The sequence below is a fragment of the Netta rufina genome (assembly GCF_964035555.1).
Source record: "Netta rufina genome assembly, chromosome: 4".
Lineage (NCBI taxonomy): Eukaryota > Metazoa > Chordata > Aves > Anseriformes > Anatidae > Netta > Netta rufina.
The window spans coordinates 33,762,055-33,781,550 of NC_140127.1; the positions used below are offsets into that span (position 1 = coordinate 33,762,055).

At 36.3% G+C, this 19,496-nt stretch overlaps 1 protein-coding gene across 1 annotated transcript in view; it reads left to right on the forward strand.

Moving 5' to 3' along the window:
- The window catches only part of IQCM (IQ motif containing M), a gene marked incomplete at both ends in the record, with an annotated part of 204,548 nt that overhangs the window by 93,026 nt on the left and 92,026 nt on the right, over nucleotides 1-19,496 (forward strand). The window contains 4 exon segments of the mRNA XM_084286067.1: nucleotides 6,248-6,351; nucleotides 6,353-6,546; nucleotides 11,817-11,907; nucleotides 15,428-15,498. Coding sequence (XP_084142193.1) covers nucleotides 6,248-6,351; nucleotides 6,353-6,546; nucleotides 11,817-11,907; nucleotides 15,428-15,498 — 460 coding nt within the window.

Consider the following 19,496-nt stretch of genomic DNA (forward strand, 5'->3'; position numbering starts at 1 on the left):
TGGTAGTTTTAAACAGACAACCCAACAAGCAAAAACACAAACACCCCAAAACAAAATAAATAAACTACCAAAAACCACAACAACACCCCAAAGCCTTCCCTCTAAACCTCATTCGATATCTTTATACACTGTTTCATACTCTTTTCAAATCTGAATTTATCTTACTCCTTATTTGACTGGCTAATCCAGATTCCTTTGTCCCTCATTTTTGACAGACTGGTGAAAGAAAATACATTCTTCACAGTGTTTTCAGCTGGTGACTAACATATTTTTTCATACCTAGTCTGAACATGAGTGGTGATTGGTGATAAGGCAATAACTTTGTTAAGTCTGTTATTTGTTTCCCCAGTTTCTTTCGAATTAATGTCACCAATCCCTTTCAACCGAGAGAAATGATACCTTTTATAGAGAATATTGTGTATGTAACATCTATGTATATGACCTCTGTATATGTAGCATGCACGTACTTCTCTAAGCAGCTGAGATTTTCTCACGTTTTAAGGCTTTCAGCTGGTTTACTCCAGCTTCTCTCAATATGAAAAAATCACTTTCTAGTGTTCTGTTGATTAAACTAAAAATATTGACCTTCTCTGGCCTTAAGGTAGATTTTTCAAGTGTCTAATGATCCTTTAATTCACTTCTGAATCCTTTTAGTTTTTTTGCTATGTTTTTAAAAATGGAAATGTCAGGCTAAAAAGAGTGATCTAGAATTGGTGGCATCAGTATGAATATGGAAATAATGCAAGGCAGCTACTTCTTTCTAATATTCCTTTAATTTTTAGAGGATCAATTCAGTTCATTTATCATCAGCTTTGTACTGGAAGTTGACAGTTTCTTACCCACCTGAAGTTTTAGAATCACTTTTCTCATTTGACATCCTATAAATGTGACCTGCATTCCCTGTTCCTAGATTTATGACTTTGCATTTGTTTTTATTAAAATTTATCTTGTTCAAATGAAGCCACCTAACCAATTGAATCAGATCATTCTATAGAACATTTGCCTTATTACTTGCCAGTCCACCAGTTTTTGCGTGCTCTGCAAGTTTTGCTGGCAATCACTTTGTATTTTCTTCCAGATCATTGAAATTTGATCTGAGGATTGGTACTGGGGACTTAAGACATAGATACTGGCTAACCCATATTATAAATGCTGTAATTAGATAGACATTTCTCATTTATAGCAGAAGACAAGTGTATAATATATTTACAACATTTATAACTAATTATTTTTTTAAAGAAACTTTAATAATCTGTATATGATTTAAGTTATTTTATTTAAACTATCCACCCCTCACCCCAAGAATGTGACAGATATGTGGAAAAAAGCCAAGCGCCTTAAAGTCATGTAAGTCTATCAACCAATTTCTTTCTTCCATGAAAAACTCTAAAGTTTGCAGCAATAGTGCTCAAGGTACAATCCTCCATTTCCATAAAATCAATTAAACTTTTGGGGAAGATAAGAAAGCCACATTTCACAATCCTTTTTTTCTTAAATGAAGGATACAAGCTCCGAAAAGTTATTTATATTTTAAAATAGCAATTCGTTCTAAGCTTGCAGGAGATCACTGCATTTCGATGTCCTCCTGGATCATGAAGAATGAAATCTGAAGCTAGAAAATGTTGTCAGTGTTTTGGTTATGACACCGGTGGCACTTCTCTCCTTGATCTGTTCCTATTGAAGGAGCTCCAAAACAGAGAAAGCTGATTTAAATCAGAGCTGCTATAGTCCTTTTTCCCTCCCATTGCAGAGCTGCTATCAATATCAATGTTGATCTGCATATTTAATAAACATACTTGTGGAGTTAAACTGGCTCAAAACTATGAGGATGGTGATGTAGGATACGTGTCCAGCTCAGCTGTGCAGGAGTGTGAGAACATGGGCTGAATTGAGGTCAGCATCAGAATAAACTGGGTTTAGAAGCCTGCATAAATTTTCTTAGGTCTCTGTTTTGTAAATTCTGAAGTAATGTGATTTTCCAGTTCTTACATTAGACCCTGGTTAATCTCAAAAACAGATGGAGAAGACCTAGTTTTGTTTTGCACTTGCAACTTTTTCTTTCAAGCAACTTTTTCTTTCAAGCAACTTTTGCTTTCAGTAATCTTTGGTGGCTAATACAATGACTGGTTCCTGTTCTTTAGACTGAGAAAATACAGGAAGTTACATTCCCTGAACCATTTAATATCTACTGATTTAAAGTCTTGTTAGTTTGCTGGCTGCACTGATCCTTCTTTGTAAACAGAAGTTTGTAAATCAGCCAGACCTGGGAAAAAAGAATTTTGCAGTTAATTAGAAAAGTAATGTTTCATAAAGCTCCTCAACTGTTTACCTAGAAGGAGGTTTACCCTTGCCTACTTATTTTTTTTTTCCTTCTCCTTAAAGCCTGCCAGTTAACTGAAGTAACATTCATATAGTAAACTTATTGACCAGGTTACATATAATATTACAAAATTATAGAGGAGCATCTTGTTTGTATGTACAAAATTGTTTCTTTCTAATTGTTTGCCTTTTATTACCTGAAAAACTGCTGAAGGGCTTCCGCAATATATAGGGATAATTACACTTTCTTGTTAGAACTAGTGATTGGGATATTCATCACTCATCTGACGTTTTCTGAATATAAATGGCTAGTGCTCACAAAATAGTTCAAATGTATAAGCAGCTGGAAGGAGAATAGATAAGTCATTCTGAATCACACTGCACATTAATATGGAGGAGCTGTTTTGATAATTCATTTTTTATTTGTAATTAACAAAGCTATGCTACTTGAATAAACATAAAACAAATTATTATGCAGAGAGGTGTGATATATCACTTGGCCATTTACAATATGAGATGATGTGCATTCACAGAGAATTCTTTCTGCAGGTAAATGATTTGAAATTAAGTACACAACAAGGTTTTCCATAGGTATATATACACTATAAGAAGTGTTTCAATTTGATTAAGCAGTTTATAGATGCTGTGGGCCCAAAATTGTCTGTCTGTACACAATACCTCAAGCTGTAACACATAGGCAAATGTCCCATCAGTAATTTCCAGTGCTCCATCTCTTTAGAAATCTATATTCATTGGCACTGCAAACAAAGGCATTTACTTCATTTCTGTTCTTGCAGCTGCACCACGAGTCACCTCTAGTCAGCTTCCTACCTCAATACTTTCCTGAAATTTCTTTCAGCTAACCAAATCTTGGAGTTGCTCGCAATGTCTTCCACTTTTTTCTCCTTTATTTTCTTTATGCCCTTCACACTGCTAATGCAGTCTTCTCTTTGAAAATAATATCTTTTGTAGTGTTTGGTGAAACTTTCTTGCAATTTTCTGTGCACTTCTTTACTTAATTCCACAACTCTTTCAGCACATTGTCTTTTTGTACTGCTGGGGACTTTGTCAATCCCTGAAGAGCTTTTCCTCTGCACTGCATTCTCTGCCATTTCTATATTGTTTACTTATTTTTGACCCATCCCCTGCAACAACTGATGCTGTTTTTCATCACCTGAATGCATCTCCCTCCAGAACATCTCTATTGCCCATCATACTCTTTCAATCCTTTTACTGTCTCTGACTAAATTACATTGTTTCCATTCATTATCTTTTCTATGTGCTATATTTGAGTTTCTTCCACAGCTTTACTTTTGTTGTATATACTTTTACCTCTATTTACCTCATCAATACTCTCTAAGCCTCTAATAAAAACAGATTTGACAAGCACTATTTTTTGTGCCTCTCCAATGGCTGACAAGATCATATCCTTGTTGAGTCAAACTATTCAGGAAACTGCTGCTTTTTGCATCAAAATCTGGTATAAAATTATTTTTTTCATGAAAATAATTAATTCAAAATGTTTAGGGAAGAGGCAGTTGAAGATAGCTGCGCTTTCTTCCTTTTCCCTCATTTAATGTTGCTTGTCTTTGATTGTAAGTGCTTTGAATTTGGGATTGCATCTGTACACAAGTTTGGAAAGTGACTAGCCCAGGATGCAGATAATTTTTAGAATGGATTCTTTTGAGTTATGAAGAACAAAACCCGTCATCATTGCACAATATTTAAAATATTACTTCTTACTGTGTTTGGTACATACAGCCAAATAATTGCTAGCTGTCTTCTCCAAACAGTTCATTGTGATGGTGATTTTTATTAAATACTTGAAAACTCATGTGATTTCTCCAATTTAGAATCCAAATAGGCATCATTAAGCCAACAAGCTCTGAAAGTGTAAATATCACCCAGCACCTCTAACTTAATAAACAGAAGACAATTCAGATTTTGAACATTGATAGTTTTCTCATCTGGGAACTGGAGAAAGGAAAGGATGTGGCCCCCAGAAGATTTCAAAATCTTGAAGTCAACAGATGAATGAAAAGTCTCCCTTATAGCATCTTGAGTGAAGTGTTGGTGGGGGAAGAAGCCACAAGCTTTGAAAAACCTACCAAAAAATCAGATTAAGGATAAACGTCGTGGGGAAGGTCTTGGATGATACAAATTATGGTAGAACAGATGAAAATTTACCACTTTTCCATCACCTTTGACTATTAAGTAAGTATTAACTTATATTCACATGGAAAGGGGCAGCCCAGGTATATCTTGAACATATCAATCTACTTTATTTATGCAGTGAAAAGATGTGTTAAACTTTCTTGTAGTAGCTTGGAGAAGCATGCCCCACCATACAGAGCAATACAAACATGGCTTTTGTTGGGTGCAATGAGGGCTAGCAGCTCCCAAAGAAAGGGAGCTGGGGGCCTGCTCTGGGCCCACCAGCTAGTCTCATCCCTTCACCACTGCACCCTTCACCACAGTCCCCAGGGGCAGTCAGGGCCAGCCTGGGATGGCAGGACCATGTGTATGGGGTACACACAAAGTTGCTCCGGAAAGCCCACCTGTGTGTTGGTGTCGGGTCTGGATCTGTGGGTCTGTAGTGGGCCACATGCCTGAGAGGGAGTCTTCCCCCAGGGCTGGGCCTCAGGCTTATAAGGTACTATGGCAGTGGCAGAAGCACATGTATCATCTGCTGAGTGCCCAGGAGGAAAGGGAGAATTTTGGTGTCATTCATTTTGGGAACTCACTTGTGTGAAAATTCTGGGACACTGACTGCATTGATACATTTCTTTTTGAAGAAAATAAATGTGTTCTCTGTTCTACAAAACCTCTCTCCATTAATTTATTTTTTTTCCTGCTCATATACTGCCATTCTTCGGTCTGGTCCTGTGCTGTCTGTGCCAAAGGAACAGTCCTTTGCAGCCCTTTTGTACTGTTCCAATAGGAACTGGCTTGGTTGCAGAAGACCTTTAGGATGTTTTCACCTAGTGCTAGAGTAGTTCAGACAAGGTGAATGTACCCCTTCTTTGTTAGGGTGGTGTTATAGTCTGTGGCAAAATGAGGCTCAGAATTTAGACGGAAGAGGAACTTTCCAAAATACTGTAATTGCTACTGACATTCACCTTTGCTGTAATTCACCTATGAATGTGTGTTTAAAATGAATGTCTATTAAGCTTTTCTTCATTAATTTTACCTACATGAGCATTACAAAATGCACTAATATAGTGATCCTTGTTAGAACAGAGACCTGAACTGTGTTCTCTAGATAAGACAGGGATTGCTTTACTTCATATCTGTAAGCTACCAACCGTGTTGTGGATGGGGTAGAATACTAAATAGCAGTAACTTGTTAAAAATATAATTACAAGTATTTGACTACATTCATCCATGGCATAATGGGGCAGCCGTATTATTAGGCTGTCCTTAGGAAATTGAATTACTCTGATGATAATAAATGGAAATGACTGTTATTTAAATGGAAGACTATTTGTATAAAATAGGCCAATGGTAAGTGACCAGCTGTTAAGTAGGTGTGAAATCTAACCTCATAGTTCTGGGTCAAGGATGGATGGGTTCTTGCCAAAGATTTTCATATTACAGCGCTTAACCTGTATATAAGGATTCTAAAGTCAGAAGAGGTTTGAAGATCTGAAAACTGCAGCTCAACTTATAATTTTCCTCTTTCATATTTTTTATTTAAGAACAAATTAATGATTTTTATTGAACAAAATTAAAAATTTCTCTTAAATGGAATTAAAACATAAGAAGTTAGTTCACATAGCTTCACTTCTGAAGGGAAATATTGTCAACTTGTGGCATTCCAGAGATAAATTTTCATAATTTTATATCAGAGGCTTAGAGATAATTTAGTGTGAAATAAATAATTTAAAATTATCAGCGTCTTAATAATATATATTTACTTCATCAACAGAAATGCAATGGGTCCATGTCTTCCCAGAAACTTTCCGTGCCTTATTGCAGCTGGGGCTCAACTCAGACTCCTGTGAGTGCTTCTTGTATTTTGGAAAATGCCAACTCATGACAATGAAGTGTTTGGAATTGAAAGACCAAAAAGAAATTTTCAGCAAGATTCTTGGTTAGAAGAAAAGTTCTACAAGGCACTTGAAACACCACTTACTGTAATGTACAACCGTGCATTTCCTGACAAAACTGTCAAACGTTATAAGGCTTATATCTACCTGTCTCCACAGTACACTGTAGAGCAAGAAGGTGAGAAGTCTTTCCTTTCACATGTAATTTTTAAAACAGGAGGAAATTCAGCACTTCACTGTTTGCCCACTGTTGCTTCTTTTGGCATGATTCCACATTTTTATGAGATTTAACATAGGTATTTTTCTATGTTAGTTAATAGATGTATGCAGATGGTGAGCTTCTTTATAATCTTCTCAAAGTGTGAGCATAGTATAAACTGGTTTATAAGTAATATACATTAGAAAAAGTGCATAGTGGAAAAAATCTTGAGAAGACCTCAATTGTGAAGAGGATTTTTTTTGTTTCTCACCAAAACAAAGAAAAACCAAAACTTTCTGCAGAAAGCAGGTGATTTAGAGATAAAATATTATAACAGCCAGTTTCTGTCAAAATAGTATATTTTCAGCCAATATTTTTATATGCATTTTCTCATATTTTTATATATATTTCTGTTGAATATGACGATATAGAATATGAATATTCCATTGAAGAAGAAAACCCCTATAATAAAGGGAATGTGTAGAAATATTTCCAGCATTTTCAGATCTAGCCAGCTGATAAGTTTAAAAAGTGCCACTGGTTCTACTTGAGCTAAAACAAAACTCATATAGGGCTATAAAGGGCTGTTCTGAAGGAGAGTATCTGTACATCTGATTTTTCCTTTTACGTAGAGCAAATGTTCAAGCTATTCACCATTGAGGAAACTGTTTGCTTTTTGGCAAAAATGCCTTCAAGTTTTACTCCTTTGGTCTTGACAAGTATTCATTTAGAGATAAAAGAGATGAAACCACTAAATACTGCAAGATATAAACCAAATCCAGCTTCCTGTCATCTGTAACCTTTAGACTTTTATCTGTGTTCTGTACAGGTGGCCTAAGTTCCACAATACAATGCAATCTGACAAGTTCTCAGGGAAAAACAAAATCTCCTTTGCATCTTGATAAAAATGTTGAGAAAGTCTACCTGGCAGTGCTGAAGCCCTAAAGACTGTTTTTACATTCAGATTTGTTATTTACTGCTTTTTTTTTTTTTTTTTTCTTTTTTTTCTTTTTCTTCTTTTTTTTGTTTGTTTGTATGTTTCTGTCAAGGTAGAATGTACCTACCTTTGGCCGATTACACTTCGAGTGCTCTGAATCAAACAGTTTCTCCATAAATATCTGTCTAGATATTTAGATAGATAACTGAAACTAAATTTATTTACTTAAATTTGGATATTTAAACATTTTAGAGTCAAACCACAACTAATAAAGAAAAGTGGAAGAGACTGCTATATGTAGGTGAATATGTCAGTGAATGCTTTGTAAAAAGGTGACATGGTGGCATGTACTGACTCATTTCATTGGCTTAAGTGGAAGTCCAGCAAAGAGATTTTGGTGAATACCTGCTATTGTATTGAATTGTACGTGGTTAACTAGTTCTCTTGAGGCATGAGAGGAAATAAGAGTGTTTCTGCAGAGAGAAAAGGTGGTCTAGGGCAGAGTTGTTTCTAAAAGAAGAATCTCTGAACAACAATGAAAGGGAAGAAAGTCGTCTGAAATTTCTATGTTCATGAACACATACTTCCAGTTTTGATACCCTGTTCCTTGACTTAGTAACACAAACATAGCTTAAATTATCTCCTTTACTGTGTGTCTTTTTGTATTGGTAGAACTGCAGAATGGACAGTATCAGCTCTTCTCTGCCTCAGTTAGAATTCTGTTTCTCTAGTAGATAAGGGGCCAGCCAGCTGAGAGGTTTCAGTCTCACCCCTGAAGAGTGCCTTATGAAACCATGAATTGCCAAAGTGAGAAGAGTTATTGGATTGCATCTCTTTCAATATTTTGTTAATTTGGGAGCCTTTTTTTTCTGGAATACAAGGACAGGATAGAAACAAACAGGATAGCGTGACCATAACTGTAGTAGCACACTGTGGTAACCTTTCATGTGCAGCATGAAAACCCTGTTTACACATGTAGGGATAGTCTTGAACTGCTACTGAAGTGAACTCACTAAAGGTTCAGGGACTTCTAGTATAAGTCATCCTGAGTGTATTTGCTCGCCTAAGTGACTATTTCAGAAGTTTCGGTGCACTTATTTATCAGAAAAGGGATGGCACAGGATGTGTGAGTAGTCCCATTTTCTTTGCTCTGTTTATAAAACTGCCCAAATTCCATTAAATGAACTTTTCCCTTAAATAACCGGTCTCATAACTTACAGTAACCTTCAGTACTCACCTTTTTTATGTACTTGTGAAATTGGATCTGCTGAGCCTTCCATGATATAATCAGAAATATATAATGCATTAGCATTGTACTTGTTTAACTGCATAAGTACAGGCAAGCAGAATTATTCATTTCAAATCTTGGTATCTGCAGTCTTTCAGAGTACTCTCCTCCCCATTAAGTATTTCTAAAGACACTGTTGTTTTTTCCTAAATGTAAGTGGCAGAGAAAACTGTCCCAGGCATGTAATTTCAGTAGTATCTTCTTCCCTTATGACTCATAACTGCTGAAATCAACACAACTTGGGATCTGCTCAGGAACTTCAGTACCTCTTTAATGTTTTCAAATAGTAACATCTGTGCATGTTTATGACTTCATGCTTTGCCTTAGAGTTAGTCTTAGCCAATGTTTCTGGCTGTTAAATGGTCGTACTTTTCGAAAGTAAGGTCCCTGTGCATTGTAAGTAAGAGAGTTATCATTATTGAATATTTCTTTGAGCAGAACAGCAGAAATGCTGCAAAATCAGGCCAACTTTTGTCAAAACCTTGCAGATTTGTTTAGAACTTGCACCATGTATTCTGAGGTAACTTTTTTTTTTCTTTTTTTTTTTTTTTCTTCCCCCCTTTCTTCCTTCATTTAGAGACGTTAATGACTCTGGTTTTGAACACCTCTGGGTCTTGCAGACCCACCTATTTCAGCCTGCCATCCACCAGAGTGGCTGGCTGAGGGTAGAAGAGAGAGGTGAAGAAAAGGGTTGGCTTGAAATTAGGTAATGAGAAAGAGATAGCGGATTCAGTGAATGATAGTGACCTAAAATACTCCTCGTTTAGGAGGTGGCTGGGAGGGAATCTCTGCCAGAGGAAGCCTGCAACCATTCTTGCTTGTTTTTATACAACTGTATATTAGTACAGAGGCAATATAAAAGAAATATATTAAAAGACAATTACACATAGTCTTGATGGAACTTTTGTCATCGCCTGCCACTGTATCCTGTGCATTAGTATCAGCATGGTTGATCTTTCAACAAACAATACAATGAAGAAGTTTTCAGACAGGAAAACTGCAGACATGAATCTGCAGTCTGGCAGGACTGCTGTTTTTGGTATTCTAGACAAAGGGCAATTATACTGCATCGGTTTCTGGAATCCTATCAAGGTAATTATCTGTGTCTGACTGTACTCCATCACTATCTTGCTCTAAATCTTTATATAGTGTATTCAAAGTTTTGTGGCATCTAGGTATAGCAAATAAATGAGCTATCTTTCAAAGCTCAAAGTGCTAATAAAACTGTGAAGTATGAAATGAAAGTGCCAAAACGTGAGAAAGATGTTGCAAACTTGCATGCAAAGAGGAAAGACTATATCAGCTGGAAAGGCCATTAGATTAACACTAATATTAAGTCTTATAAAAGATGTGTACCTGGCATTCAGAACAGTAGCACTGCATGCTAGGCAAGTTGAAAGATGTGCTGTAAACCTTTTCTGTGTACTTGATGATACATAAAGAAATCTTGAAAGCTTTATGCCAAAGAGAGAATTTTTCTGCTTGGTTTCTACATTTGAAATTCATATTTTCCATGGAAAATTCTCTGTTGATTGAGGAGCTAATGATATGTTAATAATCAGAAGATCAAAGAGACGGAACGCTGTACAACTCAGAGGAGGTGGGGTTTAGGGTCATTCCAAGACAAACACTACAGTGTTTGTAAAAATGCATAAACTTATTGAACACAAAACTAGGGAAATACAGAGAACTCCAGAAATATGGAGCCAACCTAAGTCCCCCTGTGGATTATGTGAATTTACTTACAGCATTGAAAGTGAAAAATATGTTATACCTGTCTGAAATCAATGTATACACATTGTAAATGCAAAAGAATGATCTATGAAATCAAAATGATATATTAAGAAGTACAAAATATCAGGGGGAACTTATAATTCTAACTAGGTACACATCAAGATACCAGCACTGTTCCTGGGGGTTTGGCACTCCACCTACTGGAGATTCATCATTTGGTGGTAATTTTTTTCTGTCTGATACTTCAGTGTGGGAAGACTGCATGGGCATGTTGCCGGGCTAACAGGAGCGAGCTGTTACTGGGTGGAAATTGCATGTGCTGCATTGCATCTGCTGCAATGAATTGAGAGGAGCTCACAGGATCTGTTGGAGTTGACTGATTTCTGGACTAGTCTGATTTTTTCTGCCTATATTTTCTATTTTCAAATTACAGCTCATGCTTGTCGTATTCCAATTTGCTTTTCTGGAATTAAGGGACCTAATTTGTTTCTTTCACACTTTTGTATCTCTCTGAAAAGTATGGATGTTTGCAAGAGAGAGACTTAAATAATGATCAGTTTGCCAGTGTGTTGAACCGGTCTGGTGGGGCTTGGAAGAATGAACATTCTCAGTTCTACTTTGCCCGTAATGCACTGTGTTGTGATTACATGGGTACTAAAAGGAACAGTTTCCAAATTCCTTCGCTTTTAAGAGAACAGAGTACAAAATGGAAAGCAGCACACACACACACACAAATAATTAAAAAAGAAACAGAGTATGTTAATTTGGGGAAGTAAATACTGAGGGAACAATTTTACTTTTTTAAGGAAAACTTGTGGAGGGAGAGGACACATGAGGGAAAAAGAAACGGTACTTATATAGTGTATGTATTTGAAGTCTATTGAAAGCTATTGCTATCTTTGGCTCTTCTAAAACAATTGCTCTATGTGTACATTTCTAAAAAGATCTTTTTTAAAGCAATTTTTGTGCTTAAAAATGTTTTAGTTTTCACCGTGGCTGTGAATATAAAACAGAGCTGTGTGGAGTGTGTGGTCCACTTGCATAATTGTTTGGAGTCCAAAATTAATTGCAGAGCGACATTGGAGAGAACGTCTGTTTGCAGTATGTGCATATGTTTGTAGTTTCCCTGAGAAATTTCTCATACTCTTCTTTACTGAAAACAAAAACAAAAACAATAACAAAAACGTAATGACTTGGTGTCTCTCTTGGGTTTCTTGGGCTAGCTGTGCTTATACATATACAAATTAATATATTCTAACTCTTTTTTAATATTACTTCCCTTTTTCATAGAGAGAATAAGTATAACTGAGTTGTTGTCTGGGATTGACACAGTAAGTAGAGCTTTGAAGAATGAGAAAAAGGAGAAATTTTCATCTCTCAGGTAAGATATGAGAGAGGTAAACTATTACTTGTTTTCCCTCTCAAAGGCAAATAAAGAAGTTCATGTTCTCTTTTTACAGACTATATATTATACTTGCTGTAAATTTCATACTGCAAATTCTTTGAGAAATTACAGAAATTTGTTTTCTGAAGGTTCCAGGAAAAATGTTCTGTAGTTCTGTTTGATTTCTTGTTTATTTTTATGGAGTTCTGTAGTGCCTCTTGAATAGATAGATTAGTCCCAAGATCTCAGTGAAAAATGCAGGAGAAGCTATTTTTCTGATGATATACTTGAAAGGGTTGTGCAGCATTGGAATAAGCTGCCCTGAGATGCGGTTAGGTCACCATCCCTGGAGGTCTTAAAAAAATGTGTAGATGTAGAACTTGGTAGCATGGTTTAGTGGTAGTCTTGTTAGTGCTGGACTAGTTAATCTTAGAGGTCTTTTCCAACCTGAATGATTCTGGCCCAGTTCATTAGTGGTGACCTTGGACAGAATGGTGATCTTCTTTACCACAGGCCCAGTTCTGCTCCTCAGAGTGAACTTTTCTCTTCATTCTGTTCTGATCAGTATGGCCTAATCATTCCATGGCACGTTTCTCCCTTATGGCAGTATCACCTCTTGTGAACAGACACAGACCTGGGCTGTGCAGCTCCTAACTGAATAAGCGTTTACTCGTGGCTGCAGCCCATGTGTGTGAACACATGCCCACCCGGTAACATGAGTAATGAAGCCCACTACGGATATTTATTTGCCTTCTTGGAAGACACTTTGCAAGTTAAATCTTACCAAAAGTTGCTTTATGCTTTTGGTAATTTTGAAGATTCCTCAAACATCCTTATTATCATTTTAAACACCTTTCTAATAATAATACCTCAAAACTGTTGAGAATACCTTCCTTTTATCATCTGAATCCTAGCACTTTAAGGAACACTCCTGGTGGAAGATTTTCAATTTCAATTTGAGATTGAAATATTGGTAGGAGAATATAGAGATCTAACTGTGTAGTCTTACAGACTTGTTTTATCTATTTCACAGGGTAATTATATTTGCCTTGGAATGAGCACAATGAATATGGCTGCTCACAGGAAACGTTTCAGCTCTATCAGTGAGCTTTGGCTGCTTGTTTCCACATATCCTCAAAGGGAGACAAAATTGCAGTTTGTGAAACACTTTTCATTTGCTCCTGCTTCCCAAAAGAACAAACCTTAACATAATTACTAAATTTTTTATCTGATGATTTTGCAGGGTTTCCACTATTTAGTATCCCCTCTGCTCCTCCCACTTCTTGTGTGCATTTAGATAGAAAGTAGAAGTGGAATCATAAAACTTAAAAATATCACTAAAAGGCCACTAAGCAGAAAAAGCAGGGGGAGGATGGTCATGAGCAAATGGATGTTGTATTGAGGTCTCTAATCCTGAATATTTTTGACTACTTTGAGTTTACTGGCATCTTTGTGACAACAGATTGCAGACAACCCTGCTTTATTTGAAATTTTTCTGTATGCCTGTTACATTCTCCTATTCTTGTGGTTGTATTTGCACCTTCTAATGTGTTTTCTAAGTGAAAATAGTAACATTACCTGGCTACTTGAAGGGCACACATTACAATTGTATATATTTATTTAAGTGTAGAGACCTGGCTGGAAATAAAACTGGTACTGTCCCACCTTAATAAGTAGTGCATGAACATGAACCCTTAACTAAAAATTGATGGAAAAACCTGTTTGGAATTTCTCTTTTGCCTTCTCTTACATAAGGCTCTTATGATTCTTCAGAATAGCAGGAAAGCTCATTTAGTCTTCCAAAGTCCTTGTGAATTTATTTATGCTTCCAGTGGTGGTACTCCCAAGAAAATTAAATTATAGCTGTACTTCTGATTTCATCTTATATTACTTTCAGTGTAATCTCTTTTCAGCCTAAGTATCTCAAGTAACCACCTTTTCCTTCATATTTAAAATTCAGAAACAATTTAAGATCAGCTTGCTGATCACTCCTGGAGTGTATTATAAAGGAACATGAAGGTTTTAAAACTAAGGTGTATAATCTGGATTTTATTTTTGGAAAGTGTAATGTAGCTCAGTGATAAAGCAGAATTAGGTGCTATGCTTCCAAATGATAACAGTTTCCTTGGTGGCTGTTACAAGATATTGGGATAAGCAAAAGGCTAAGGATAAAAACCTTTAACACTGATGAAATCTTATAAACCTCAAGAAGTAGCTTTCTATACATATTGGATCCTGTATCTTGATATTATGAACACAAATTTGGCTATTAAATATATAAAAAGAAAAATACAATTTTGTATGATAGCATACCTAAATACCAAACTCAATTACATACATTGTATGTTGTGATAGTGATTTTCTTTCTATGAGTTTCCTATTCATCTTTCACAAATACCTGGATTCCTGGTTGCACAGCAGGTCTGGAAAAAACATGCTCAAGTTTTAAAAGCACTTGGTGTTGCTATCATCTATGGCAGTTCCTGATAGGCTCATTTGCAAACCAGAGCTGAAAATGAGATGTGTTTATCCCATGGAGGCTCTTGTGGCTGTTTGTAATTTCAGAACAGTTCTAGAAACCGGCCATGGAAACAAACTTGCTTCCCAGTGTGAGCAAGTTTTCAGTGCACAGCATTATGCAAAACTAACTATAGTTAAACAGCTAGGTTAAAACATTTTAGAGAAACACATTTATGTTAACATATTTATATATTTAATGAAGCACATAAGCACAATCTCCCTGACTAAATATACATGTAATTCAGCAAACAGGTGAACACTGAGTAGTTTTCAGTAACTGATTTTTCTGGTGGAATATACTTTTTTATTTCTGAAATTATTCAGTGTGACAGCTACATACAACATTGTTTTAATGGTAAGATAAACGAAACATCTGGAACTGCTGGAATTATTCTGCAGAGCAGCCTGTGAACAGATGAGCAGACAGATTGGCATTACTATGAAGAGGCAGAGGCCAGAGGAGCCTGCTCCCACCCATTCAAAAGAGAAGGAAGCTTCACAGAAGTCACTCCTGTCTCACTGATGCCTGTTAAAGTAACATCTACAGTATATCTGTAGGCAATGCTGCTTGCCCAGACTTTACCAATACAGATAAATTTGTGTTTTACAGTTCTACTATAGAAAATATTTGTTTACTTTCATTCTTTGACTTTCATAGTCACAATACCATGTGACAGCTAATTGCAATCACAATGACAGAAGTCAGTCTGTGAAGAACTAGAATGAAGCTATCTATTTATTTTCTATTATTACAAGGTAGTTTTTAGATTATAATGACTTTTAAGTACATCTTAAAAGGACAGCTATTTTGGAAATTAAACACTCCTCAATTAGCAGGTTCCCAACCCAAAAGCTACTGTTTATTCGAATGGTTCACTTAGACTTTCAAGTGTTTTAAAACATATTTCAAAGTGATATTTTACACAATATGAAGGTTTAGTTTGCAATGTGATCTTCTAGAAATAGAGACAAGATTGTTATTTTATTTTTTTTAAAGCAGATCCTTGGATTCACCCAGTGCTTCTCCTAGACCATGCGATATTCCTGGGTTTCAGATCACACACAAAGGTAAAGAGGTGTAAATCCCATTGTGGTGCAGAGAGTAGATAATCTATGTATATTAGGAATATTAGGAAAAAAAAATTACCTTTTAGGTCGGTTGTTTTCTTTGTTTTTGAGAGAGGTATTTTCAAAGAACAATCCTCATAATTATTTTTTTTCTAATGTTCTGCAAAACTTGAAAATGTTTAGAATGATGCTAGACCAATTTAGATTTTTTTTTTTTTGTAACTTTCAGATTTTATTTGTAAATCCAAGTATCTCAGGGACAATACTCTGTATTTATCTCCTAACCCTTTCCCAGTGAACAGGGCTTACTACTTTACGTGAAACCTTTGTGCTCTAGCCTTCAAAGCCAAAGTGAGAGGTGTCTTACTGTGTTTTGCTGTGTGCCATTACACATATTTCTTTGTACACATGACCATGTACTAAGAACCTGTATGACTGACTGTACTGCTATGAAGTCCCATTCTTGAGCAATTCTGGCATGCATGAACTCTCTTCCAAACCTCACTTGGATACCCAGATATCTTATCACTGTCAATCCGAACAGTCAAATGGCCTGGCCACAGTCAGTTCCCCAGGGACATAGATACTGGCCTGAAATCTTCACTGATGTTGTGCTGGGTCTATCTGTGATGGAGTTAACTTTCCCTGCAGCAGCCCACACAGTGCTGTGCTCTGCACTCGTAGATGTTTTTTCCAGTGTATTGCATGTGGCACTAGTGGGGCTCTGTGATCCTGAAGCCTAACGTGCTTCTGTCTGCTTCAGCCTTGGTTCTTGATCTTGACTTTTGGATCTTTGTCCTTCTATCTACCCTCTGTCCCAGCTGTTTCCTGCTGCCAAACAGCCTGCCTAATAATACTGCGGCAGCCTTCTTTGTTTTGATCCATCCCACTTTGCAGGATGGATCTTCTGACCCTCATCTGGGCCTTGCCTTTGCCACTGACTGCTTGAATCCTGACTTCTGCTTCTATTAGCTTATCACTAGCCTGAGCTGCTGTAGTAGAAGGGCCAGCTGAAAGACTGAACTATTCCTCCATGCAAATTCACTAAAAATAATGTGATGGCAAGAGATTTACAGTTAAAGTTTCTGGTGCAATATTGGAGACATAATACTTTTGAGACCTAAAGAACTTAATCAGTTTCAAAGGGCACTGAGAATCAGGTAAAAAGATTTGACTTGTGAAAATAAGACGCTCATTTGACCTGAATTTTCCTTGATAAACAGAAACAATAACAAAAATAAGTTTGCCATAAATGCCTCTTAGGGCTTTCACAGACTTAACTGGGCTCTGAATCATATTAGTCACTAAACATTTTCTTAATCTACTGCACTTAAAAGTCCCCAGGCAGTCTGTTGCTAGCAGCAAAATGATCTGTCTGCTCTGATCTTCCCCTTTTCTCTACACTCTAGAGACTTAGTACAAGGAAATGCAAGGCTATGATAAAAACAATGGATTCTGAAACAATCAGGTATTGAGAATGAGTTAATATCCATGCCTTCTGTTTAGGGCTTTTACACATTTCAACATCTAAATTTTCATGCAAGCAGACAAAAAAGAGATGATTTAAGGTACTATCAATAGGATACTGCTGTCTCAATGAACCTGAATGTTAATAGTATATCCACAATGTGTTTACCGATATTGTTAAAAATGGCAAAGAAAGGCTCTGAAAAGCTTTACCTGTTTGCTCTTTAGGATTAAATTGCAGTATGGCCACTTGCCTTAAACTCACTCAGCAGCAACCTATGGTTGTCCACTTCCCCGGGTCAGATTGGGCAGAGAGTAGGTCTCAATTATGGTTTGTGTTTTGCTCCTCCCTCTATTACAAGGAGGAAGCAATCTGTAACTGTCCATTCAGCACAGGATTACTTTTCCATCCTAGCTGGCCCAGATCTGCTGGTCAGCAAGACTGGATATCCTGCTCCAACCATTCCTGCTGTGCACATCTACTCTCTGATGAAGAATAGAAACCTTTGTGGTATCAGCGAGAGAGATGAAACGCTATTCAGTGGAACATAAGAATGTGAGACAATCTTGCAAAAAAAAATTCTGACTGTGCTTTTGAAAGGACATAGTTGTTTTTACTTTCAGATATTGTCATATTTGGTTCTTTGAACTGATATATGTGAGCAAGCCCTAGATTTGTGCAAAATCATTGATTTCGCTATGCGAATGCTTGCAGATTAGATTGCAGTGCAGGGGTCATGAATGAAAAGAGAGAGAAACATAATCTAACAGCATATTTTAAAACAAAATAGTGTATTATTTTATTGGTATTATTTTTACATTTATTCTCTTGGTAGTGAAAGTTGAGGGTGAGCATCAGATCAGCTATGTGATTAAGTTTGTTACACATCTTTATAAGACAGCCCCATAATTATACGCTTGCAATATCTGCCAAAATGGTGATTTCTAATAATACATATTTTAAATCTATTTAATGTTTTCTAATATTTTTATTGCATACATTTGTAAAAATATTCCTCTTTGGTTTTGTTTACTAAAAGAATACAAACTGCAAGTTAACACCCTTCTTGAGCTAAAAGTGCTTCTTAGTTTTAGTGGATTTTGTCATGAAAAACTAGGAACTGACAAATAGTGATGGAAATGGCTAGGAATATAAAATATATAGATATATATTTTCTAATAATTTATTCAGTGATTAGTGCCAATATTCTTCAAACCACATTCAAGCAACTGTCAGACTATCTGAATACCTAAGTCTTCAGTAAAAAACAGTAAATTATTTGATGAAAAATGTCAGGATTCATTCTAAAATGTTTTCAGCAAATGGCATTAGTCCAGCTGTCTTGTAAAGTAAGATGGCCAGAGCTTTTTCCATATCTTCTGGGAACAAAAATTGACTAATTTTGTAAATGTTTGTACAGATTTGGTCATATTCCTCTGCGTCTGAACTGCATATTAAATTGTGAATATCATAATTACTCTTGTAGAAGAGGCTGATACATTGTTAGGAAAGCTAAATCATTCATTCAATTAAAAATATGAGAAAGAGCTTGAAGACTATAGACAAATATCAGTTCTTGTAAATTACTATGTTTGTGTGTATATCACTACATAAAAACACACTTGAGCTCCTGACATCTATTGATCCACTGCTTACAGATACAGTTTATATGTGTAGTACACAATTAATATGATCCATTTATTTGTTAATGCCAAATAAGTATCAGCCTATCTTTCTTTTTTTTCAAATGATAAGAAGAGTAATGGTCACTGATCGCCTCTGAGCTTATTGATATAGCTCCTTACACTATTTCCATGACCCTGTTAGGGTTCATACTGCCATCTTGTATGACAGAGAGGCGGCATATTTATGTCATTATTTCTTGGTGGCAGTCTTACTCTGGGACTCTGGAGAGACATTCCACAAGCAGAGACAAGGAGAGAGGAATACAAGTGCTTCTTCTACTGTCCTCTACCCAACATTGCTAAATAAAGTTCATATAAGTGATAGGTTACAGGGGAACTAGATGGGATTAGGGCCATGTAAACTCTGAAGTAGCCTGATTCTTTTCTTCTGGAGAACCACTGTGACCTGCAAGAGCCTAAGCAGCTTGAAAGTTGGCCTATAGTCTGTTTTTCATTCCTCCTCCTCTCAGCAAAAGTCTGAATTTTTTGAACAGAACTCTCATACTGTCTTTTCTCTTTTTACGATATGTTATTCCTCATATAAAGGTGGTTGAATGCAGAATATTTCTCTTTCAGTGAGCTAGATAGTTAAATGCTGAGTTAAATCAAGGGTCTAGCTTATCTCCATCAGCCAAAAACAATCCAAGCCAAAGGAACTGATGACAAATATGTGAAAAATAAAACATATTTGATGATAAGGAAATAATGCCAGAAACCTTGCACTGACTTGGTTCATCCTTATTCATGAACAGAGATGAGTCACAATCAAGCATTGGCTTGAACTTAGTTCAGCTTTTTCATTCTGTTGCCCACCTCTATTTCTGTCTTATGGAATAATGATTTTC